General features: G+C 40.1%; 3 protein-coding genes and 1 long non-coding RNA gene across 4 annotated transcripts in view; 2 read left to right on the forward strand and 2 right to left on the reverse strand.

Moving 5' to 3' along the window:
- Positions 1-133: 133 nt before the first annotated feature.
- On the reverse strand, positions 134-11,672 carry LOC100554830 (alcohol dehydrogenase 1). The gene is made up of 10 exons (XM_003225746.4): positions 11,569-11,672; positions 9,363-9,462; positions 7,558-7,659; positions 6,719-6,860; positions 6,333-6,420; positions 6,002-6,221; positions 5,615-5,875; positions 3,647-3,782; positions 2,650-2,788; positions 134-450 (listed from the first exon to the last, which is right to left on the reverse strand). Exons 2-10 carry the CDS (start codon positions 9,378-9,380, stop codon positions 426-428), a joined length of 1,131 nt encoding a protein of 376 aa, XP_003225794.1. The 5' UTR covers positions 9,381-9,462; positions 11,569-11,672; the 3' UTR covers positions 134-425.
- Positions 4,267-7,820, forward strand: LOC134299454 (uncharacterized). Its single transcript, XR_010006672.1, has 2 exons — positions 4,267-4,370; positions 5,448-7,820. It is a non-coding gene; the product is annotated as an uncharacterized LOC134299454 (long non-coding RNA).
- Positions 11,514-25,351, reverse strand: LOC100554636 (alcohol dehydrogenase 1). The gene is made up of 9 exons (XM_003225745.4): positions 25,199-25,351; positions 22,427-22,528; positions 20,874-21,015; positions 19,284-19,371; positions 18,413-18,635; positions 16,268-16,528; positions 14,753-14,888; positions 11,929-12,067; positions 11,514-11,696 (listed from the first exon to the last, which is right to left on the reverse strand). The coding sequence occupies exons 1-9, from the start codon at positions 25,214-25,216 to the stop codon at positions 11,672-11,674; spliced, it is 1,134 nt and encodes a 377-aa protein (XP_003225793.1). The 5' UTR covers positions 25,217-25,351; the 3' UTR covers positions 11,514-11,671.
- The window catches only part of LOC100554442 (alcohol dehydrogenase 1B), a 33,536-nt gene continuing 19,632 nt past the window's right edge, over positions 12,038-25,941 (forward strand). The window contains exon 1 of the mRNA XM_062982298.1: positions 12,038-12,095. The gene's annotated coding sequence lies outside the window, so the exon portion shown is untranslated. The remainder of the gene's footprint in view (positions 12,096-25,941) is intronic.

Below are 25,941 nucleotides of genomic sequence, written 5' to 3' on the forward strand. Positions count from 1 at the left end.
TGAGAGAATGAACAAATTGTGTTTACATCCCTAGTAAGAATTACCTGCCTAAGAAAACTCTATGAAATCCACAGGTTGCCAGAAATTGACAGATGACTTGATGGCACATATGTACAAGCATGTATTCACAACAAAAGCTTTGAAACCTTTCTTTATTGGAATATGCTTCCTGTAGTTTTCCATTGATTTAGTTTATTCACTTGTGGTTTACTCAAAATTCTGCCTTGAACCAAGAGCATGACTTGGGAAATTCTAAATATCTAAAACTAAGTAAAACCAGCCTTCCACCCACGATTTATACTACTTTGTCAACAACAACTGAGAGGGGGAGCAGAGAAGCCAATTTGTTTAAGCAGCTGTTTAAACTTAAAAAAATAATTCTTGATTAGAAGTTGCCAGAAGAATTGCTTCATCAGGTTAGGAGCTTAAAACACTAGGACAATACGAATACTGTAAGAGAAAAAGCAGGGTTGACATTAAAAAATTGTCTGCAAAAGAAAAAAAGCAATTGAGCAGGACTTTGACTTTTGGATGAAAATATTCTTGTGCAAAATACTGTTGAAAGTTATTGGCACTATTCCTTGGCATTATTTGTGAAACTGTGATTAGATCAGTATTTACTGCGAGCCAAAGTGATATAATAATTTGTGGACTACAATTCTGGAGACCAGGATTCAAATCCCCACTCAGCGATGGCTACCCACTGTGTGATCTTGGACAAATCACTCTTTCTCTTTGCCTCAAAAGAAGGCAAAGGCAGCCCCACCCTGAACAAATTTTTGCCAATAAAACCTTGTGATAAGATCTCCATAGGTTGTCAATTACTTGAAGGCACACCAGAACAGCATTTACTATCCAACAGAATATCAATGATCTTGTAAAGTAGATTTGGCCACATACCAAAGTGTTTGGGAGATTGGCACTTTAAATGTCTGCAGTAAATCTGAAGGAACTTTATAAAGTTTATAAAGAAAGGCTATATTGAGCCGACAGAATGAGATTGTTGTTAGTGTGTCTGTTTATTAAACAGTGGGTAGCATGGCAGGGAGGAATCTTTAAAAGAGAATGTGGCATACAGAAGAGTTGAGAACAGTGTGGTCCTCCAGATGTTAGATCACAATGCCCAGAATTATTTACTACAACGGTATTGGCTAGGGCTCACGGTACTTGCAATCCAACACCATCTGAAGCCACCATACTGGATGGGTCTGCTGGAAATTGCCATCTAATAGAAACACAATCCGCATCCCACATATTACAAAATAATGTGTTTCCTATCATTCTTTTTGCAATAATGGGAACCAAAAGCTCTTGATTCTGAGATAAGGAAAGAAGGCATTTTTCTTTCAATACGTAAAGGGCCATGCCCTCATTAAAGCTGTTGACTTTGTCCCCTTCTTAACTCCCTTTTAAAAACAAAATTCAAGTTATGCATTTCCCATACAGCTTCTTTGCCAATCTAATGAGCATTGCAGGAATCAGCCCAGAAATGCTAATGGTGTCATAGCATTCATGATCCACATATTATAACATTTCCACTTCCAGGAGGCTTCATGGGGCACTGATGGACTGGCAAAGAAATCATGTGAAGACATACATAGCGCAAATTTTATTTTGAAAAGGGAAAAGAGGCTCCAAGGGGCCGATGATAATGACAGGCTAGTATTAATATGTTAGGAAACACAATGTATCACAGTACTCATAAGTAAACAGGAATTGTTAAGAGTCTGCTTAGGGTTTGGAGAAACAAGTGATGCAACCCACCCAATAATATCCCAAAATCTGCCTTAAAAGTAAAGTAACTATCTGGGATAAATGTGAGGGGTAAGTGGCACCTTAGTTGCCTGGCATCTATCAAGTTGTGCTTGGTGGTGTGGAGGGAGAGAGGAGGCATCTGAGACCATGAAGATCTGGCTGCTCTCTTTCTTGGGGGAAGAAAAAGGCAGGTACTCACTGCTTCCTTCTGAACAAACTGAGACCAGATGCCTCTTTATGGTCTCAGTTACCTTCCTCCATCTCTCTTCCCTAACTTACAGCAACAGGAGCTTTGCAGCTGATGGCAGTAGAACACAGAACTATGCCTGTGGGTATACACATACATGTAAAATTTCAGCCAGTATATAAATACAACAAACCTTTGCGCCAATCATAAGGAGAGAAGCCTACAGCTTTCTCTCTCTTGATAGCGTAATAATTCAAGAAGTGTGTTTGTTTGTGTACAGCAGCAGAAGCGGCTTGGGGACCCTACCCATTGAGGGCCATGGAGCATTGGCTCTACTTGTTGCATTACAACTTGGCTAAGAAAGACACTAGCTCTATATTAGCTCCAGAATCAGAGACAAGATTCTTATGAACACCAGTTACTTGGAAACATGATTACAAAGGTGCTTGTTGTGCTCATGTGATCACTGTGGGTTTCCTACTGTCCTCTTGTTGGCCACTGTGGGAAATGAAAGCTGGACTAGATGGGCCTTGGACTTAATCCAAGAATGGTGCCAGTCTCTTTTTCTCTCCCTTTGATGACAGACAATGCTCTAGGAAAACAATATTCCTTGCTCCACAGAAACATTAACAACTGCCCTGCCTTGCTGATTTCTGTGCTGAGATTTGCTTCACTAAAAGCAAATCTCAACAAGTCATAAATCTCACCTCTTTCCAGAGTGAAGCAAATTGAACCCTTCACTAATTTGGCTGAATGGCAAAGTGTGGCTTATCAAAGCATCTGAGTTAAATTTCTTCTCCATGTAACTGGATACCAGTTGAGGGATAGAATCTTTCATCTTCCACCCTGAAAACAAACAGAAACATCTGCCACACCCTGCACAACATTGTCAGGTTTCATCCGCGTGGGCACGTTTGCATGTCCCAACACAAAATGCATATTGCTTACTTGGGTATCTTGTAAAAACAAAAGTATGCTAGATGGCAGTGGGAAAGCACATGGCTTACATTACCCATAAGCTGAATATTCTTTCTTACTCGTTGTTTGTTTTTGGAATGGCAGTTACTGGAAGAAGGGAAGAGGGGGGAAAGGTATAACAATAATAACAATAACAATAATAATAAATAAAATTATGTATAAGTAGATAAAAGGGTGTAGTAGAGAGATATGTAGTAAAGTTGTAATGGGAAAAATATAAAACTGAGAAGAAATATGTTTAAAGATATTTTGATTTTTTTAAACTGTCTGATTGTATACAACATATGTTTAAGATATTGTAAAATGAGGAAAATGTAAACTCATACATTTTTATTGATAAATTAATAAAAATATTTTTAAAAAAGAATGGCAGTTATCTAACATTATCCAAAAATTTTGGCCTCTAGCTCCATTCATCCTCTGATATACACAGTCTAATGGTTAGAATGAATGGACAATCTACTTCAAAATTTCTGGAAGGACTCATGGTTGGGCAAAATAGTATTAGATTCAACGCTTTGTTAAGTTCCAAGCAGAAACTGCGAAAGTTTAGGAGTCTAAATTATTATGTTATGAAATATGGTCAAGAATCCAAACTATCTGATATAATAAGGGCCTAATTTATACATGTATACTTTGAAGCATTTTAAGTAATTTGTGTCCTGAACAATAACAGTAAGAAATATTCATAGTTCAGTGTTTTCACTTTGCTATGCACCATCATACCTCCAATGAAACACCCTTTCAATGTACGTCCTGTAAAAAGCAGCATAGGATCGAAGGTGAGTCGAGAGCCCAAAGGAGGCACCCCAACCATCACACAGACGCCACAACCCAGGTGACAAGAGGCCAGCGCAGCTGTCTGATGGAGGAAAAATGTTAAACAGGTAAAGCAAAGCAGCAATGACATTTTATGTGTTTTCATTCTGAAGAATAACAAAAGGTTCATCCAGTGCAACTGTTGTCTTTATGTAGCCACAACCCCCTCCTTCATTGGCTCACATTTGTTCCAGTCATGACTATGCGATATGCACTGCAGAAACTGGGCTACACTACACCCCTACTGCTTTAAATGACATGTGTCATCCAAGTGCAGAGACCAGCCCATTTGCTACTTAAACAGCAAATAGGCATCACATACTGTTCCCAAAATCAAGGCAACAGTACTCTATGTTACAGTAAGTAGTAACAGGATCAGGTATTTATGTGTGTGTGTTAAAGAAAACCTTATGGTGTTAATTATTATGAGCAGCTGCTGATGTAGGTCAGCAAGCAAGTCTGGACTACACCCGGTGGGGTATAACTGTATGGATGTTAGAATACAATTTGAAGATGCTGAATTAACAATGACTTAACAGCAATGTTCTTTGATATGATGGAACAGCTATTTGTTTTATGTTCAATTCTTTTGGATGAAGAAAACTTACTCTGTGCTACTTACAAGGACTGTGTAAGTTTGTTGAGCTATTTGATTTTGTATCTCTGCTGACAAGAGTAAAGATTTTTTTGGTTCCTTTTTCTCTTGTTTGTGTGTCTTTGCATTGGACCTGACTGATATCTGCTTATGTGCAACCCTCTAGGGCTGTCATGTTTTTAAACACCTGTTAGTTGCCTCTTCGTTTGTTGCTGTGTGTCTTTGTATTGTTTCTGATTTTTGGTGACCCTAAGGTTCCTTTTTTGGAGGCTTTTAAACAGAGGCTGGATGGCCATCTGTCAGAGGTGCTTTTCCTGCATGGCAGAGGGTTGGACTAGATGACCCATGTGGTCTACTATATCACAGGGTTTTTTTGGCAGGTTTGTTCAGAGGGATTTGCCTTTGCTTCCCTTTGAGGTTAAAAGTGTGATTTGCCCAAGGATACCCACTGTGTTTCCTTGATCTCTAGAATGATAACCCTATGCTCAAACCATTAAGCCATCCTTGCTCTCCCTGTTACTAGTCTAGTTAATTATAATCATTGTGATAGTTATAATTATAAATACAAAAAGGTAGAGGTAGACAACCGTTGCAATTTCAGGGGCCAATATTCTGTCTCTTGAAGGACTGCCAAATATTTCCAAACATGAAAAATAAAACAAAACTGTTTCCAGGGCATGGCACCCCTGGGATGTATATTTGAGGTGCTTTCCACACAGCTGTATAAAATCCACACTGAACTGGTTTATGTGGCAATGTGGACTCAGATAACCCAGTTTAAAGCAGATATTGTAGATTATCTGCCTTGATATTCTGGGTTAAATGGCTGTGTGGAAGGGCCCTGAGGCTCTTGGGGCTTATGTGATAGTTTCCTTGCTTTTCCTTCGTTTACCTTAAAGGCCAAACAAAAGCATAGGTTAGCACTGTGGAGGCAACCCTTCCCCTACAATAAATATTTATGCCAAATATAGAAGGGAGGAACCCAAACATAAATGAGAAGGAAGGAAAAAGAGGTAAAGAATGGCTATATAACCCAGTAATTTTTTAAAGCAGGGATAGAAAATATCAGATGTTTAGTTTCATCATTTACATAGCAATTTTCTTCTTGTCCAGCTTCTTCCTTCTCATTTGGAAATAGAGAAAAAAGCAGTTTGAAAGGCAGAATCTTTGAAAAACACTACTCCAGAGAACCTTGTTTCCAGGAAAATATTAATCCTTATATGCAGGAATCTAATATGAAGCAACGCAACAAAACTGCAAGGAGAAAACAGAGTACGTACCAATGTATCTAAACATCCAACGACCTCAAATGCATAGTCGACACCATGACCAGTCATTTCAACCAGTAACTCCTGAATGGGCTTCTTGTAATCTTGCGGGTTAAGACACTCTGTGGCTCCCAATTCTTTTGCTTTCAGAAATTTGTCTTTGTTGATGTCAATCCCAATGATCCGGGAAGCTCCAGCAGCTTTGCAGCCCATGACCACAGAAAGACCCACTCCTCCCAAACCAAAGATGGCACAAGTGGAGCCAGGCATGACCTATAAAAGGCACGGAGAAAAGAGGCCAGGATCAATGCCAGCTTTGGAATGGGACATACTAAAAGAGAAGATATTCTAAGTGGCATGTATGGAGCAGTAATAGAATACTTTCATGAGCTGCCTCACCTGAGCTGTATTGAGGGCAGCCCCATAACCGGTGGAAAACCCACAGCCAAAGAGGCAGACTTTATCCAATGGAGCAGCAGCATCAATTTTAACTACGGTAGAGTCAGGCATGACAGTGTATTCGGAGAAAGTGCTGATCCAAAGGAAGTGGTGGATTAGCTTTCCTTTGCAGGTAAACCGGCTAGTTTTGTCTGGCATCAGATTCTGAGGTTCATTGAGGCTGTTTCAGAAAAACTGGAGTTGTCAGTAACAACACACATCCCTCTGCAATGTTCATTGCTCATAACCCATAGCCAAGTGAAATGCAAGAGAAATTGCCAAATGAACTCACTGGGTTTTCAGGCAACAATTGGTATTAGATTTTAGACATGAGCTACATTCTCCGCACTGAGGCAAACAAAGTGGGATGACTTTGTCTCCTAGAAATAAAAGAAGTTGGATAAATAAACACACATGATGATCCTGTATCTACAACCAATTTATGAACAGCAAAGCCCCATACATTAACTTGTCTTGTGCTTGCAGGATGATAAAATACACATTAAAGCACCTTCATAAATTAAGACTGCAAATTGTGCGTATCTATCTATTGCCTCTGCTACCAGCAGCCTTTGTGGCATTCAAATAATCTCATACATATCCAAATTTACTGCGACTGTGTGATTACAATTCATATCTATGATGCTTTTAAATGCTGGAATCCATCCTCCTATATACCTGGATTTAGGCCAGTCACTCCTTCGCCAACACTCTCTACAATTCCAGCTCCTTCGTGGCCTGGGATAACAGGATAATTGACTTTGGGGAAAGAACCTGACAGAACGTGGTCGTCGGTCCCACATATTCCCGTGGCTATTATCTATAAGATACAACATTTGGTCAACCCCATAGATAAAACTATAGACATTCATATAGGCACTAATATGTTAAGCTGTCTTTGAGGCTTACTTGGAAGCTGCAGTGGCTTGACTATGGACTCGACAAACATGTGGGCATCATATACATTATTGGTATCAATTGTTTCATCCAATAAAATATGCATTTTCTAGGTCTTGCAGGAGCAATTTCCAAGAAGGCCAACTTCATCTCTGTCCCATCTAACAATAGCTTGGAAACCATGGCAGAATCTTTATGTGGAATTTCAAAATTTTATATAGTGCACTGTCAATTTAAAAAAAAAAAATTCACTGGTTTTTCAATGGGTGTCTGAAACAATAAAAATGCAACATAGCCATGTTCCTTGCAGATCACAAATTCCCAGTCATTAATATCTGCTACCCTCCTCTTAGCTGCCTATTCATGCAGGCTACGTATACAAGAAAAGTACAAGTCAAGAAGTCAATTCAGAAAGAGGACCAACAATGCTAGATTTCCTGGTCCTTGAAGCAGTGAGGGCTGGAGGTTCTCCATGTTAGCGGAGATGAATCTGTTTTGGGTTTTAATCTGAATGCTAAATGAGTTACTAGGGTGTTGAATGTCGTTTGTTCAGCACTTTGGACAGATCCTTTAAAAGTAGAGACTCAGCCTAAGGGTTTGCTAGGAAAAATCTGGTCTACCTTGACGCGAACTTCATGAGACTTTGGTGGAGCAACTTCTATCTCTTCAATAGAAAGTGGCTTGCCTATTTCCCAGGCGACTGCAGCCTTACATTTTATAATCTGTAGGGGGGAAAAAGAGAGATGTTTATTCTATTTTAACTATGTTATAGATGATGTAACTTTGTTTTTAAATAGATTTTTTGTGTTAACTTTCTATTATCCCTTGCTTAACTGTATCCTATTTTGATTGAATAATGTCAACCACCTTGGTTCCTATGAAATCTTATGCTTCTAATTTCTTTTAGTGAGTCTCAAAGGTGCTACATGCAGGTACAGACAAACTTCAGCCCTCCAGGTGTTTTGGACTTCAACTCCCACCAATTCCTAACAGTTTACTGGCTGTTAGGAATTGTGGGTGTTGAAGTCCAAAACATTTAGAGGGCCAAAGCCTGCCCATGCCTGTAATACAAGATCCCTTTGGATACTGATATTCCAGACAAGGCTATAGCTTTGAAACCCGCTGCGACCCATTAACCTCAGGCCCCTTCTACACTGCCATATAAAATCCAGATTATTTTCTTTGAACTGGACCATATAGCAGTGTAGACTCATATAATCCAGTTCAAATAAAATAATGTGGATTATCTGCTTTGGTAATCTGGATTATATGGCAGTTAGAAGGGGCCTCGGTTTTCTTGTTGCTTGAGTAACTGCATTCAAGGGCAACTCTGGGCCCCTTCTACACAGCCATATAACCCAGAATATCAAGGCAGATAATCCACAATATCTGCTTTGAACTGGGTTATCTGAGTCCACACTGCCATATAATCCAGTTCAAAACAAATAATGTGGGATTTTGTACAGCTATGTGGAAGGGGCCTCCTACACGATGCATCTACACTGTAGAATTAATGCAGCCTGACACTACTTTAACTGCCTTGGCCCAATGCTATGGTATTCTGGGAGTTGTAGTTTAGTGAGGTCCTAGCACTCTTTGGCAGGAAAACTATAATTCCCAAATATCCATAGCATTGAGGCTTGGTGGTTAAAGTGGTGTCAAAACACATTAATTCTAAGTGTAGATGCACCTGTGGCCAAAGTAGTCTACGAATAAATCCCATTGCATTAGACATAACTTGTTTCTCAGATGACGGGATGATCTGCACCATTAGGTAAAGGTAAAGGTTTTACTCTGACATTAAATCAAATTGTGTCCGACTCTGGAGGATGGTGCTTATCTCCATTTCTAAGCCAAAGAGCCAGCGTTGTCCATAGACACCTCCAAGATCATGTGGCTGGCATGACTGCATGGAATGCTGTTCCCGCTGGAATGGTATCTATTTTTTTTTCCGTGTCAGGAGCAACATGAGATGCTTCTGGAATGAGAGAATTGGCCATCTGCAAGGACGTTGCCCAGGGGACGCCCGGATGTTTTGATGGTACGTATTGATCTACTTACATTTGCATGTTTTCAAACTGCTAGCTTGGCAGAAGCTGGGGCTAACAGTGGGACCTCACCCAGCTCCCCGGTTTTGGACTGCTGACCTTTTGGTTAACAAGTTCAGCAGCTCAACGGTCTAATCTGCTGCACCACCAGGGGCTCTATCTGCACCCTCAGGTTTGCAAATTCTTCTATGTGAAAAAAAAACTAATTGAGAACTAAACATTTTGTGACCCATCTGCAAGCTGAAAAGCATTAATAGTAATAGTTTAAGTGTTAAGATTCTGGAAGAGCAGAGTTCAATTCCCTAATCACCATGCAACCCACTGGGGTGTGTGTGTATGTATGTATGTATGTATTTAAAAGATATTACTTTTCTTACTTTCCCTGTAGTTTCCATATGTCCAGGAATCTGTTCAGCCTCTTTTGCAGACTCGTCCTTTGGAAGGATGGAACAATCCCCGGTCTCAGTCACCAGCCACCTGCATTGCAAATAGAATAATACTAAACCCACTCGGCCACCGTAGGCATGCCACTGGGATCTCTGGGAAATGTAGTCTGTTCTACTAAACTTGCCATTCTCTGCTATCTGATTCTTTTAGCTCCCAGGGAACTCATGCATAATATTTATTATATCTACAGCTCACTGTATGTTAGCATGATCAGTTAAATGGTAGACATAACAATCCAGAAATAATTGTCAGTGCTCTTTAAGGGAGAGAATGATTATTTTGCATGGATCTGTTTATTCTGGTAGGTATATTGTGTATTATCCTAGCATTTTTGGGTGGTCCACAAACTTTAAAAATCCTAATGCAAGTCAGTTGTGTATATACAGTAGAGTCTCACTTATCCAACGTTCTGGATTATCCAACACATTTTGTAGTCAATGTTTTCAATAAATCGTGATATTTTGGTGCTAAATTCATAAATACAGTAATTACTACATAGCATTATTTCGTATTTAACTACTTTTTCTGTCAAATTTGTTGTATAATATGATGTTTTGGTGCTTGATTTGTAAAATCATAACCTAATTTGATGTTTAATAGGCTTTTCCTTAATCCCTCCTTATTATCCAACATATCCGCTTATCCAATGTTCTGCCGGCCCGTTTATGTTGGATAAGTGAGACTCTCCTGTAGATAGACTGCAGGAAAGATTATCTTTTCAAAAAATTCCTGCCACAAATTTGCATTCTAAAATAAGTTAATGAAGAAGGGCATAGTAGACTCTCAGTTAACTAGAACTCATGCAAACACAACTCTCAAGCAACTGGCAAAATTTGAAAGAAATAATACTTTAAACAAAAAAGGCTGTTTTATAATACACTAACACGATATTACATTAAGTCTATCTTGATTTGATTTTAATTACTGTATTTCGATATTAATATCAAGTCAATACACAGTTTATGGTATGGTATAGAATGGGACATAGTATTAATTAGGCCTGTTTTTAATAGTAACTTCTAAACAACCAGAAACTACATTTATCCAGCATCTACCAATCCCCATTCATTGTAATCTACTGTCCAGATTATTTATTTATCATGTCAGAAGTGAATTGAGAATACATTTATAATGTATTTTTTTAAAAGCCATAAAGTTAAAAACTTGGCATTAAGCTAAATTTTCTTTGACCAGAAGCTGGCCACTTGGAGTGCCTCTGGTGTCGCTGTGGGAAGGTCCTCCATTGTGCATGTGGGGGGGCTCAGGCTGCATTGTAATAGGTGGTCTGCGGTTTGCTCTTCTCCACACTTGCATGTTGTGGACTCCACTATATAGCTCCATTTCTTAAGGTTGGGTCTGCATCTTATGTTGTCAGAGTGCAGTCTGTTCAATGCCTTTCAAGTTGCCCAGTCTTCTGTGTGCCCAGGGGGGAATTTTTCATCCGGTATCAGCCACGGATTGAGGTTCTGGGTTTTAGCCTGCCACTTTTGGACTCTCGCTTGCTGAGGTGTTCCTGCGAATATCTCTGTGGATCTTAGGAAGCTATTTCTTGAATTAAGGCATTGGCGTGCTGGGTGATATCCGAACAGAGGATGGGCCAGAGATGTCAATGCCTTGGTCCTTTCATTATTGGCTGCTACTTCCTAACAGATGTCAGATGGTGCGATACTGCAAAACAGTATAACTTTTCTAGCAGTGTAGGGCATAGACATTGTGTGATAATGCAGCATGTCTCATTAAGAGCCACGTCCATTAACATGGTCAGATGTATTCCATACTGGGCATATGTACTCAGCAGCAGAGTAGCAAAGTGCAAGGGCAGATGTCTTCACTATATCTGGTTGTGATCCCCAGGTTGTTTGAGTCAGCTTTCATATGATATTTCTAGTGCCCGCTTTTTGCTTGATAGTCAAGCAGTGCTTCTTGTGGGTCACAGCACAGTCCAGCAACGTTCTGCCGGCCCGTTTATGTTGGATAAGCGAGACTCTACTGTAAATGCAAGTATAGAACTATGCATTCCCTTTCAATTTTTTGGAAGTGTTTGTGGTACATCCTGGATTAAAAAACACCCTCTGAGTGAATTATAAGGATCTCCAATCTTTACACTTTATTGTTTATATACAGAGCAAAAATTGCCTTTTCTACTTTAGCTTGCCAACTTCCAACTGGTTTAAAACTTCAAATAGTTTCAACTCATGTTCACTGAAATTCGGTTGAATTTGGTCAGGTGTACAAAGGATTAATATAACAGGACACTGCGGATACTGCAAGAAAGAAAGAAAAGGGGAAAAGATTAATATTATTTTTCAAAAAGGAAAAACAAACCCAACAACCAACATACTAATATCATTCAATGTTGTTAGGTTTCTTCACATTTCTTCCAATATGCATCAGCTAAAATCAGAGCTTATTCCATTTGCAAACTATTAAAATCAGTAAAGGTGTCACTTGTCATATTTTAAACACAAAAAGTATTAAACACGTTGAGAACCTTACCTTTTACCACTGCATAGAAGCTCAAAGCCTTCACCAATTTTCTCAAAAGGCAACACATGACTTCTTAATGCATCCAAATTAAATTTCTTTTCCATGTATTCCGAAACCAGTTTTGGAATAGCATCTTTCAGCCTGAATCCTGAGAAGAAATAAAAGCACATCAGCAGGTACCACTTTAATTGTTATGTTTTTTAAGGATGGACACATTGGGGGTGATGACTTGTGTAATTGAAGGTGGATAATGGAGGGAAGGCAGGATAGGTAATTTCAGGTAAATAAAAACATACAAATAAATGTTGCGTCAAATTTAGTTTTCAGGTGTTTGTTTTAGTTTTCAGACTAGTTCATATAATGTAATGTGGGATTGATGGGAACCCTGGTTTATCATTTATGTGCATCTGTTGTTATTGGGGACCTCCCAAGACGTTTCTGACTTATTGTGACCTTAAGGTGAACATATCATGGGTGTTTCTTGCCATGATTTGTTTAAAGAGGAGTTTGCCTTCCTCTGAGGCTGAGAGAAGGTTTCCATGGCTAAGCAGGGATTCAAACCCTGACTTCCAAAGTTGCAGCCCTAGCTCAAACCACTACACAACATTTCGTCTTCCAACAGCATGTTGGTTCACCTCTGCTCACAACAGGAATGCCTAAATGTATTTATTGTGTCAAAAGCAAATTGGGAAAACAGTTATAAGGTATAGAAAAACCACAAACAAAGTTAAAAACTTGGCATTATGCTACATTTCCTTTAACCAAAAGCTGGCCACTTGGAGTGCCTCTGGTGTTGCTGTAAGAAGGTCCTCCATTGTGCATGTGGCAGGGCTCAGGCTGCATTGTAGTAGGTGGTCTGTGACTTGCTCTTCTCTACACTCGCATGTCATGGTCTCCACTTTGTAGCCCCATTTCTTAAGGTTAGCTCTGCATCTCGTGGTGCCAGAGCGCAGTCTGTTAAGCACCTTGCAAGTCGTCCAGTCTTCTGTGTGCCCAGGAGATAGTTTCTCATCTGATATCAGTCACGGAGTGAGGTTCCAGATTTTTACCTGCCACTTTGTGCTCTGGATTGCTGAGAGGTTTTTGCAAGTATTTCTGTAGATCTTAGGAAGCTATTTCTTGATTTAAGGCGTTGGCATGCTGTCTGATATCCAAACAGAGGATGGGCCGAAGATGTCAATATCATGGTCCTTTCATTACTGCCTGCTACTTCCCGATGAATGTCAGGTGGTGCAATACTGGCTAAACAGTATAATTTCTCCAGTGGTGTAGGGCATAAACATCCTGTGATAATATGGCACGTCTCATTAAGAGCCACGTCCATTAACATGGTGAGATGGTCTTCCAAACCGGATATGCATACTCAGCAGCAGAGTAGCAAAGTGCAAGGGCAGATGTCTTCACTGTGTCTGGTTATGCCAGTCAGCTTTTATATGATATTATTTCTAAAGGTAAAGGTAAAGGTTTCCCCTGACGTTAAGTCCAGTCATGTCTGACTCTGGGGGTTGGTGTTCATCTCAATTTCTAAGCCGAAGAGCCGGTGTTGTCCGTAGACACCTCCAAGGTCATGTGGCCAGCATGACTGTATGGAGCGCCGTTACCTTCCCGCCGGCATGTTTTCGAACTGCTAGGTTGGCAGGAGCTGGAGCAACAGCGGGCGCTCATTCCGCTCCCGGGATTTGAACCTGCGACCTTTCGGTCTGCAAGTTCAGCAGCTCCAAAAATAAACTCTAACACATATGGATGGAAGACTTTCTACAAGTGTTACTAAGTGCTTTAACACACTTTGCCACCGGGCTCTGATATTATTTCGACACTTACCTTTTGCTTGATAGTCAAGCAGTGCTTGTTATAAGTCAGAGCATGCCCCAGAGTAACTCCTATTGTAGGTATTTTAGTGTGCTGCAATGCTCCAGTGGGATTCTTTCCCAGTTAATCCTCAGAGCTCGAAATGCTTGTTTGTTCTTAAGGTGAAAAGCACATGTTTGTATTTTAGATAGATGAGGAATCAGCTGGTTTTTCGTGTAAGAGGAAGTAAGAGCACCTACTTAAGGAAGCTTTGTTTCCTCATACTTTCCTAATCCAGTTGCTATCTCTTCTCTTATTTCTTTCTCTTCTAATAAATCAGAGAAGGAATCAGGTTCATCTTTCCTCCCTCTGGGTTTTTTTTTTGGAATGTCATTCCAACATGTTTTTTATTTCTAGCTCCTTCTGTATGAGTGCACCTCAGGACAGGATACAAACAATGAAATCAGCCTAAAACAATGTAAACAATTCAAACAATATAAAATGTCAAAAAACAAGTTAACCATAACAAGAAAACCAAATTGGCAAATTAATTAAAGAAAGAAAAAAACCAAGGTATAAAATCTTACAGATGTTTGACTAGTGAAACAGTGAAATTGTATGCCTTATATAAAGTTGTTAAATCAGTGGCTGCTTTTGAGACTTATTAACCTTTTAAAGCTGTAGATAGTTGAATCTGGGGATGTAGAATCTATGGGACAACTGCAATTCCCCTTGCCGTTTGCCTTTTATTGTTTTTTTATGATGTCATGTCACAAGGACCTTCTAGTTAATATTTGCAATCTTGAGGAATTGGGTTCAAGAACATTCAGACCTGAATCCAGATCTACAAGAGGTGTTACCACTCCAGAATCCCAGCTTTAACAGCGAGCTGGTGCCATTAGGCAGAGGATAACTGTCCCAATGACTATGCAAGACAATGTGGAAAGTCATTTGAAACTGCACATCCTGTTTCAGTGAAGTCATCCTTCACATTTAAGTGAAGTTATCAGTCAAAATGAATGTAGTTTAATCAACCATATCCTACCTCCCATACAACATCCAAGTAGTTTCCTTCCTGTGATGAGCAGAACGGGATCAACAGAGAGGTGGGATCCAGCGGGAGGTTCCCCAACCACCACACAGACTCCATGGGCCATGTGGCTGGATGCTAGAGCAGCAGTCTATGGAAGATACAAAGAAAAAGAAGCTCACGTGAGAATTCAAGTACAGTGCGTGCATGCCAGAGAGAGCAGGCACATGTTACAGTGTTTTCTTTCAGAAGACCCAGGCCTCATCTACACTAGCAAAAAATCTGTTCTTACTTCTGTACTGGCACTGTTGGAACACATGACATGTAACTATTTTAAGAGTGGAAGTACAGTAGAGTCTCACTTATCCAAGCCTCGCTTATCCAATGCATTTTTTGTAGTCAATGTTTTCAATATATTGTGATATTTTGGTGCTAAATTCATAAATACAGTAATTACAACATAACATTACTGCGTATTGAACTACTTTTTCTGTCAAATTTGTTGTATAACGTGATGTTTTGGTGCTTAATTTGTAAAATCATAATCTAATTTGATATTTAATAGGCTTTTCCTTAATCCCTCCTTATTATCCAAGATATTCGCTTATCCAACATTCTGCCGGCCCGTTTAGCTTGGATAAGTGAGACTCTACTGTACTTCTTTACGGCTTTTATGCACTTGTAAGATTTCACTTCTTACTACCCTGTTTGTGGGTAAAATTGTTAATTGTTATGTGTGTCCTATTTGGATCAGGGTAGCATGCTGTATGAGTGTGGAGTAGTTGGAAGAAGCGACAGATTGGTGGATGACATCTTCCATCCTACAAGCATCCCTTTAAAATGTTCTGTCTATGGCTGGCTCTAGACTGACCATATAATGCAGTAGGAACTGCATTTATCTGCATTATGTGGCCAGTGTAGAACCTTCCTTACTTTGAGGTTCCCTACTTGCTGGGTTATATGTTTAATATTTTATTTAAATTGTATTATTCTATGAATAAAGACCATTGATAACACAATTTTGTTCATGGGTTATAAATGTCATTTCCTTATTGATTCTGTCATAAAAACATGGAAAACGCGTATTAAACTTCAAAAAACTTTGTTTTTGTGGGGCATCTTACAGCACATTTTGCTATAGTTTTCCAATGAATATCTCGTAGAGTCTCAACCAATTAAACATAGTTTGTGGCAGCCACAAAAATGAAGTTTCTGGAGTATCACAGCTACTTTCCAAGTAAGTACCACACAATTAAGCAGGAAATAATACTTTCAAACCAGGAACAGAACACTTTTCAAATTTTGTTACATGGCAGAGGAAATATGTGGCTAGTATCAATACAATTTGAATAAGGAATGTGTTGAGCAGGTGTGGTGCTAACATTGAATCCAGGGCAGCTCCAAGGAAGGATCTGCTGCTGAAATTCTTTTGCTGGCATGGATTCAGCTTTAGTGAAACATTTGAAGCTCCCTTCTGTTGAAAAATGGAATACTGAGCCTTAGAACTGAACATCAAGATAGACCTCATACCACAGTTTCAACAAGTCCAATTGCTTCAAAAGTGTAGTCCACGCCAAGACCAGTAATCTCCACCAGCACCTCGTTAATGGGCTTCTTGAAATCATCAGGAGAGAGGCACTCAGTGGCTCCCAGCTCTTTGGCCTTTGCAAATTTGTTCTTGTTGATGTCAATCCCAATGATCCTGGATGCTCCTGCTGCTTTGCAGCCCATGATGATGGACAGACCGACGCCTCCCAAGCCAAAGATGGCACAAGAGGAACCAGGCGCCACCTGCAAGTCCACATAGACCAGAAACCTGAGTTTGGGTTTTGTCAACACATAAGCAGGGCTGAGGCTAGGATTAAAAAATCAGGTAGACACATAAAATACAAGCAAGATTCAATAGAAAGCAAATAGGTTACAAAAACAGAATCAGCATGATTTCGTGGTTAAAATGGTAAATTGTTGGGGGCATTTGAGTTCAAATCTGCACCAAGCTCAGAAATTGATTAGTTCATCATGGGCAAGCAATCTCTCATAGCCTGAACTACCCTAAAGGATTGCCCGGAGGATAAAGTAGAGATGAAGAGGAGTTCACTGCTTTGAAATTACTGGAGGCAAACTAAAGCATAAACATCTTAAGGCATCTGGTAGACTCTTTTTCATCTCACACATATTAGTACCTCTCTGGATGGTTTGCAATGGTGTTTGGCAATGGTTTTTGGTGTATTTCTTTCAGTAATTTCTACCAGGTCAGTAAAAGACCAAAGTAGGAATCTCCAGATTTGTCCACTCCCGTATAGGTGACTCCCACAAGAAGTCACCCTTGGCCTTTTATCCACCAAAAGAGTACTAGTGGTTCCTTTTAGATCAGCTTTCTCCATTCTGGTACCAACTCTATGCAAAATACCTCTCTTCCTCCTGACCTGTTCAGATATGATGACAATATGGATTAGTTGTATAACTGGGTATTGGCTTTTGTGTGAGCCCTGTGAGTACCCATTAGTGCTGAGCTAAGACTAGAATGTGCTCAAAGGTACCCTGCTCTTTGATATACAGTATATGTCCTTTGATATTTGGCTCTGGCAGACAGGTCCAGGGCTCAGAGAGCAGGAAGGCACTGTGGAAAACAGCACCAGTCATACAAAGTGGCAGATACTGCTTTCCAATGAATACTTAGCTCTAAATGGTCATTGTGTTGGGCACAGGAAACCTCCTAGAGCTCCCAACCCACAAGCCCTTGCTCTGTGAAACATTCTGTACCAAACATTTGGGTCCTGGCTTTTTCTGGAGAACAAAGCTCTCCAAAAAAGAGGCCCACTGAGTCAGAAGAAACAATTTGCCACTCATAGTTCAATATCGCCCGAGCCTAGTGCTTTTACTGATCTTGTCTGTGTCACAAAAAAGCAAAAGTAAAGAAGTCCCCAAACTTTCCAGTCCAATTCAGATGATCAGAAGCTACCAATGATCTGCTGCCCACCAAGAAAGTACTGCAGCTTTCTTTTAAGGCAGCTTTCCTAAGTCAGATATCACCCAGATTCATTTGGTTAGCTCTAATACACTGGAGGGCACCACATTGGGATGGGCAGATTATTAGAGCGCTAGATCTAAGAAGAGATGGGAAACTCTAATACAGGTAGTGTCCGAGTTACTAACAAGATAGGTTCTGTAGGTGTGTTCTTAAGTTGAATTTGTGTGTGTGTGTGGAGCTGGAGTTAAAGTGCAACTCCAGCCACACACACACACACACACACACACACACACGCTTTGAATAGCACAAGGAAGTGTTAATATCCTTATGGTGTTTTTTTGCCATCTGTGTCCCTGTTCAAAAGATTTCACCTTACTTTCTGTCCCTGTAATAATTGGATTTTGAAAAATTTGGCTTGCTGTTATAAAACTTCAGTGGAAACACCTTTTCCCCATGATAACTCTTTCTGGAGTGAATTTCCTTTTCAAGGGGTAGATTTCTCTAACTTCCTGTTGTCTCATCCCCGTTCTTAACTATTAATCATTTATAAATCAGATGTTTGTAACTCAGGGACTGCTTGTAGTTATGATTGCATTTCAAAGCATTTCAGGAAGTGTGATTTCTCAAAGCACCCAGGCTCCAAGCAAATTGGAAGCAAAGTCTTATTTCACTTTTGTGGGTAGCAGACATGGCTTGATACTTACCTCGGCAGTATTAATAGCAGCACCATAGCCTGTAGGAAACCCGCAGCCAAGGAGGCAGACTCTATCTAGAGGAGCATTGTTGTCTATTTTGACAATGGAAGCATCAGGCATAACCGTGTATTCGGAGAAGGTGCTCACCCACATTAAGTGGTGAATCCGTTTTCCTTTACAGGTGAATCTGCTGGTTTGGTCTGGCATCAGGTTTTGGGGACGTTCACAGAAGCTATGTAAGGAGATTCAGAATGATTTCTATAATGAATTTGACTGAACTGTTGTTACTGGAATGGATAATATTTCAGTGGATATTTTCAGTGGTGCAGTAAGACTGTCTGCATTAGCGGAACCCATATCAGAAATTTAATTTATCCATAGCCAAGAGAAATGGTCTCTCCAGGAATTTGCTAGGTCCTCCAGATAATTTTATGGTATGCTTCCCCTGGAAGTTACCATGGAGTTACCCTAGCTTGTTATATTATTTGCTTAGTAATTTACTGAAATACAAAAGGACTCTGCCCACCCCCCCACAAATCAATCTGTAATGAAAGAGGGGGAAAATAAAATTATTCTTCTACCATTAGAAATCCTTAAGAAGATAGTAGTAATCATAAATGCAAATTATTGTATTATTAGATATCGTTCAAGAACTCCACAAATGCTTCCCAATCGTATGAAATACTAGCATTTTTTTTAATTAGCAGGGATGATGTTTTAATCCAACATCCCCTCGAGCTTTCCTGTTCACTTTGATTTATCAGCGTTCTACATAGCAGCTACAGAATGGATATGTTATGAAGTATCTCAGTCTTGAATGGTCAATTAAGACCTGCTTGTCAAAATTTACCACTATGCCATTGAATATCACACCACATACTGGGTTTTGAGGCAACAATTATCTTTAGGACTTCGGCAGCAGCTGCATTCTCCACACTGGGGAAGGCAAAGAGGAATGACTTTGTCACCTTGCAGAGAGAAGGAGAAATCGTCACTGTGTAGTTGTTCTCTTGAAATATTTGTGAACAAAATTCATGAGTAAGATCAAATCTGCTCATGTCAAGAAAGCATGAAAACTTAATTTTTATTGAGGCTAATATTGCACCTATATTTGTTGCAAGAGTTGGATAGCAGTTTTGGTGAAGTTCTTGAGGAGCATAATGAAATATAACGCACACTTTTTCAGAGGGGCCTTAGCTGGAAAAAAGGGACAACAGACTGTGTGCAAGTTTATTCTTTAACAAATTACTCTGGCATAATTTCTGACAAGAAAGTTGCCACAAGGCTTAGTTCTAAAGCATTCTCTAGTGGGCTGCTATCTTACCCCACAATCCCTATGAAAAGGCATAACTGTGGCATAATCAAGATGTGCAAAGTTTTTTACTTGAAAAGTTAGAAACCTGTGGTTTTCCAAACATTGACATATTATTATCCCTCAGCATGGCCTGAGATGACAAGGGATGGTGGACATCGATCTGCAACAAACTCTAGAGAGCCCCCGGTTTCTACGGTATGTTGTAGAATGATTGACTATTTGTGATGTGCATTCGGGTAAAAGCTTGTCTTGTTTTGTTTCCGGCTTTCATTACGGAGCCCGATCAGTTTTCGGAAAGCCTCCCAAAATTGGGAGGGCTGTTTTCGATTGTTTTGTTTCGGGGGCCCAAAAATCAGCCCATTATGGGGGGGGGGGCTTCACACCCACTGGCTTCCCTTCCTGAGGTGTTTGATTGCCTGGCAGGCACTGCACTTCTTCTTTTCCTCCTCTCTCCCTCCCTCATGCCTGCAATGCCCCACATTAACTCATGAGAGTCATGGCCAGGCAGCCCCACATCCAGACCTCAGCAAGCAAGCAGAAGGAACCACTGCCCCTCTCTCCTTTCAACTTGGGAGAGTGTGGTGGGCGGTGGGGCATGTGTGACGGCGCAGGCGCTCGGCTGCAGGCAGGCACTGAGAGGCCACACAAGCTTTCCAGGCCTGCCTGCATGCTCCACGCCACACACAAATTCTCCCTGGAAAGAAAGTGTGTCTGTGGCGTGGTGCAGACAGGCCTGGAAAGTGCACACTCATCTCTTGGTGCCTGCCTGCAGCTGAGTGCAGCACAGTCACACACCCACAGACACACGCGCCTGGAAAGGAGGGAGGTGAGGTGATTCCTTCTTCCGCCCTGATGCTGAGATCCGGATGTGGGGCTGCCCGTCCGTGACTCCTGTGAGTGAATGCGGGGCATTGTGGGTGCGAGGGAGGGAGGAGGAGAAAGAGAAGAACTGCGTACTCATGAAATTTCAGCTCCATACGAAAGCAGGTTTTCGTGTCAAGCTGAGTTTCATCTAGGGAGGGGGGCTTTCTGTTTTGTGCTTCCGAATAAACAAAAGATATGAAAGACACGGAAAAAACAATAAGAACGAAGTTTGCACACATGTCTATTGGCTATGCAATATAATTAAATTTAGCTCTGTTTGATAACTTTTACCTGGCTTTACACAAGTGACTCCTGGTCCAATGCTTTCAACAATTCCTGCTCCTTCATGGCCTGCAATAACTGGGTAATCTAATTTAGGAAAAAACCCTTTCAGGACATGATAATCAGTTCGACAGATTCCAGTAGCCACTATCTGTGGAAAACAGAACATATACAAGGGTAATAACTTTTCCTATAAGGCACTGTGCTGGATCTGAACAAGTTCAGACCTATGTTGCTTTGCTTTGTGTTTCCAGGGAAGTTTAGAAGCACAACAGGACCTTTGTGTTTTTTTTCTCTCAACACTTTGGCTGGTATCCTGTTACAAACAGTCCTTCGTATTCGCTTGGTTTAGGGGCACAGGAAATTAAACACCCCGCCCTCTGTAACAAAAGAAATTTCTTTTTTTTTTTTTTACCTGAGAGAACACCTCTCTGAGAATTTCTAGTTCTTCCTATAAATGCCTATGTGGATGGCCCCATCCACACAGCCACTGTAATCCATCTTGAAGCGGCTCAAAATTGGGGTGTCTATAAAACATACATCCCAACATGACTGCCAACATGCAACCAGCTGGAAAATGTGTTAAACAACTCAATGGAAAATCTGAAACCAGCCAAAAATACCACTGAATTTGATCAGCGTATTGTCGCTGCAGAGCAGGAATTCAAGATCAACATGGATAAAGGAACCGGATACACAGCTTAGCTGGAAAGTTAAAAAAACACTTTCGGCCTGAAGAGGAAACTATCTTTCTTGCTTTGTGTTGAATTGCTGTTATCTCACTGTTGTTGATGGAGTTTAGAGTTTACTGTCTCAGTCCCGATATGACTAAAAAAAAGGAGAGTAGCCTCCACTTACATTGAGATCCCTTCAGAGACCATTTGAGCAACAACTGAAACAACATCTTATACAAATTTAGGTACAGTAGAGTCTCACTTATCCAACATAAATGGGCCGGCAGAACGTTTGATAAGCAAATATGTTGGATAATAAGGAGAGATTAAGGAGAAGCCTATTAAATATCAAATTAGGTTATGATTTTACAAATTAAGCACCAAAACATCATGTTATACAACAAATCTGGCAGAAAAAGTAGTTCAATACGCAGTAATGCTACATAGTAATTACTGTATTTATGAATTTCGCACCAAAATATCACGATGTATTGAAAACATTGACTACAAAAATGCATTGGATAATCCAGAATGTTGGATAAGTGTATATGACTCTACTGTATATGACTCCAATCCATCACATTTCTTATCCTTTTGCTCGCTGTAGAAGTCAATGGAGCACTGAAGGCTTGCATGAAATATTTTGTACATTTTGGTTGACTAATAAAGGTACCACTGTTTTAAAGATTTTGTTTTTGAAGACACTCTCCCACAAGTGCCTTTTATAGCAAACTATTTCACTCACCTATGTATCTTGCATTGATCATGATTTGCTTTGTGCTTAGTCACTGGAACATAAGCATGGACTTTGTAAGTTCAATTTCTAATTGCATATTCCAAAGGATATCTGATAGAGAAAATAGATTAAATGAAAGAAATATATTTTACCTTCACTCGAACTTCATGGCTTTTTGGGGGTGCCACCTCCACCTCCTCAATGGAAGGTGTTTTGCCAACTTCCCAGATGATTGCTGCCTTGCATTTTATCACCTGCATAGAAGGACATGGTAGCAAAATGGGTCAGAGAGAGAGTCAAATACGCCTTCCATAACGGTTTTGTGGGTAACAAAGCAAAGAAAGCATGTGTTCTGCTTTTCGGGGGACCAATTCTCAGCCAGCCGTTTTTACTTTGTAATATCCTGCCTCTGACACCTTCAGTCACTGCATTTTGACCCCATGTCATAAGAATGTATAGGCTAAACCCAAAGCTTCAAAAAGTTACTTTGGGATACTGGAATTCCCAGAATCCTCCAGCTAGTGGATATCCTGGCTAAGGGAGGCAGAGACTTGCAATTCTAAAAGTAACTTTTCCAAGCCCTTCACATTCACTGGGGTTAGGGGCACAGGACCACCTCAAAAGTTGTAAAACCATAAATAAAAAGATTACTAATTTTTATCTGAGATAATGCCTATCTAAAAATCTCTAAGTCTTCCATTGCAATTCTCTGGGCAACATCCACCAGAGGTTGATCATAGTTACACGAGGATCTAGTTTTCTAACGAAACATTATTAATCAAATCCACAAATAATCAAATTTACAAAAGCTAAACCCGCAAATGTGAAAGGACAACTGTAGTCTTTTACAGACAAGTGCCTTGTAAAAAGGACCAGCATGGACAGAAATATTTTCATAATTGGTATTTTTGCCTCCTTTTTGTTTCCTCATCATTGTGCAATGACGAGGAAGCACCCGTTTTCCGTTTTTTCCTGTTGCTGGTCTTTGTTGAACCGGTCAGTTTTGTTCTGTAACTTTCAGCTGCAACATCACTGGGCTGTTATCAATATGATAAAGTGGTATTTATCTAGCTGTACAGTGTTCTCATGTTTTGACAGTGTTTGGCATGGACATGCTTTGCAAAGTCGTTTAACACAATTTTTAAGTGGCATAATTTGTTGTCTATGAAAAACAAACAATACTTTTGGATGCACTTGTGCCAAGAATGCATAGAGAGGAGGATGTTTTAAGAAGCTGGGAAAATATCTAGTTTTCAGAAGCAGGAGTTTGCTTTCTGGTTATACCACTTCCCAAACTGCAGATGAATAGGCCAAGGAAGTTCTCTTGGATGTTGGGAGCCATTTCACACTGCAAAATTATAGCATTATGATTACACTTTAATGGCAATAGTTCTATCCTATGGAATCCTGGGTTTGTAGTTTGATGAGGCATTCGAGTTTCCTTGCTAAGAATTCTAAATACTAATCCTGGCCATTGGAAAGCTGGCTAAGGCTTCAGGGAGTTGGCCAAAACAGCTGGAAGGCTGTAGGTTATGCAGGCCTGTGTTAGACTCTGCAAAAGAATCTTGTAGCACCTTATAAACTAATTTACACGACAAAGTTGGTAGCATTCATTCTCTCAGTTGGTCCCTAAGGTGCTACAACATCCCTTTCCACGCTGGTATTCCTAACCAACATGGTTATGTCTTTGAATTCAGCTTCCTATACTGCAAACCCCAGATTCCATAGGATGGATCCCTGAAATGTAAAATAATAATCATAGCCCCTTAAGCGTTCCTGGTTGCAGACAACCCATTCCTTGCTGTGTTAGAAACCTGCTGAAATATTATTAGAGTTTAGCTCAGAGTGGAAGAATAAAGCAAGACCCTGGATTTACTTCCAAAGCAATACATATGTATAATGGATGCTCTTAGACAAAAGGAATGTCACTTGCAGGTGAAAACACTGCTGACATCATTTGCTCCCATCTATTTTTATTTATGCATTTAAATAGTTTATATTAGAAAGGCTTGAAAAGGAATGAAGCTTTTGTGCCACCTCTCATTATATGCATTGTGCCTCTCAGCAGAGCTACTCCAAAATTTGAGTATTGCCACATTTTGTATCCTCAAGAACATTATATATGCACGAAAACATGCATACCTGTACAGTGCCAGATGCCTGAAATTAAACCATTTCATCTCTTTAGAGTCAGGCCTATAACTTGAACCTCCTTACATTGAGTCATATGCTAGTCTGTTTTATTATAATACTGCCAACGTGTGATAAATTTAATCTTTTCCTGTTTTCCTACTTGGAATTCTTTAGCAGGGCATCTGAGATGGATAATTTATGGGATTAAAATAATTCTATGTATCTGGACTATGCTTTAGGGTGCTCAAAAGAAGAACCTTATTAGGTAGGTCAGTATTATTATGTCCATGTATTTAGACGGACAAGAAGACTGACTTATGGAAAGGATCTCAATTGAGCTCTTGTGCAAGTTAAGATTTGAAACGATCCCAGAGCTTGGCTTCTGGTTCTTCTTAACACTAATGTACTAAGCAACATTAGCGCTCAGCCTCATTTGAAGAGTCTACATTGGTCCTATTCAATGTGAGATTCCAGGAAAGAAATAACCAACTGTGGTCAATTGGTACAAATATGGTACCAGTCCTTGGCACACTGGGGTGGGGAACTATTCTGCTAGTCAGATATTTTAGGAAACAGACCAAACTTCTGGATCCACCAGGAGAGATCCACAGCTTGTGTGTTTTATCAATCCACTCTATTATTTATTAAACTCACAGAAGGCAATGGGAAGTTTTTTTTTCCTGATTTCTGCCAATTTAGAAGTGATTTAATAACTGCAGACCACAAATGGTAAACGAACAGCCACTAGTCATATAGATGTAGAAAGAATCATAAGAAAAATCTTGGCTTACCTTTCCCACAGTTGCCATCTGCACTAGGATCCCTTTACAGTCTTTTCTACAAATGTCTTTCTCGAGTATGAATCCAAAGATAGGCAAAAAATGCTCTCACATCCCAAAGAGCACACAATTATATAATGTACAGGTCAGGTAGGAAAGGGGAGGGTGCAACTGCAGCTGTGATACAAAGTTCTTCAGTGACCACAAAGTCTTTGACCCAAGTTCACCCTCTTCTGGAACCATCTAAAGTTAATGATTATCAATTGCTCCAAGTTTGACTGTGCACTTGATCTTCTCATGGTTCCCTCACACATAGATGGGTTTTCATGACTTTGAATTGCCATTATAAATTTCTCACAGTGCCTGACACTGATGCTACATGGTGGGCTCCTTGATATGTAGATGGGATTTCAGCTCTGTATTTATCTGGTGACTCTGAGATGCCATTTGAAATTTCCTACAATGTTGTGAAGTGGTGCTATGCTGGGAGCATTCTGGGATAGTTAAAGTGGCTGCTTACAAACTTGAAGTAGGGCATTTTAGGAAGATATCAATCCACTTTGGGAATCCTGAGGTACTCGATTCTGCCCAAATACCTGCCTTATTCCCGATCATCCAGAAAAAACTTGAGACATTGAGTCAGTGCAGCAAATGCTACCCCACCTAACCAACTCAAACGCCTTCTACAGTTTGAGGGGTCCTCAAACTTTTAAGTGGAGGGCCGATTCACAGTCCCTCAGACTATTGGGGGGCCG

The sequence above is a fragment of the Anolis carolinensis genome, chromosome 5 (genome assembly GCF_035594765.1).
Source record: "Anolis carolinensis isolate JA03-04 chromosome 5, rAnoCar3.1.pri, whole genome shotgun sequence".
Classification (NCBI taxonomy): domain Eukaryota; kingdom Metazoa; phylum Chordata; class Lepidosauria; order Squamata; family Dactyloidae; genus Anolis; species Anolis carolinensis.

Excerpts from the sequence above, each read along its gene's own strand:
- LOC100554830 (XM_003225746.4), bottom strand. Across the intron at positions 6,222-6,332 it reads AATTGTTGCCTGAAAACCCA|CCTCAATGAACCTCAGAATC; the intron begins GTGAGTTCATTT and ends TTTCTGAAACAG. Across the intron at positions 5,876-6,001 it reads CTGCCCTCAATACAGCTCAG|GTCATGCCTGGCTCCACTTG; the intron begins GTGAGGCAGCTC and ends TGCCTTTTATAG.
- LOC100554636 (XM_003225745.4), bottom strand. Across the intron at positions 19,372-20,873 it reads AGTCACTTGTGTAAAGCCAG|GTGACAAAGTCATTCCTCTT; the intron begins GTAAAAGTTATC and ends TCTCTCTGCAAG. Across the intron at positions 18,636-19,283 it reads AATTGTTGCCTCAAAACCCA|CTTCTGTGAACGTCCCCAAA; the intron begins GTATGTGGTGTG and ends CTCCTTACATAG.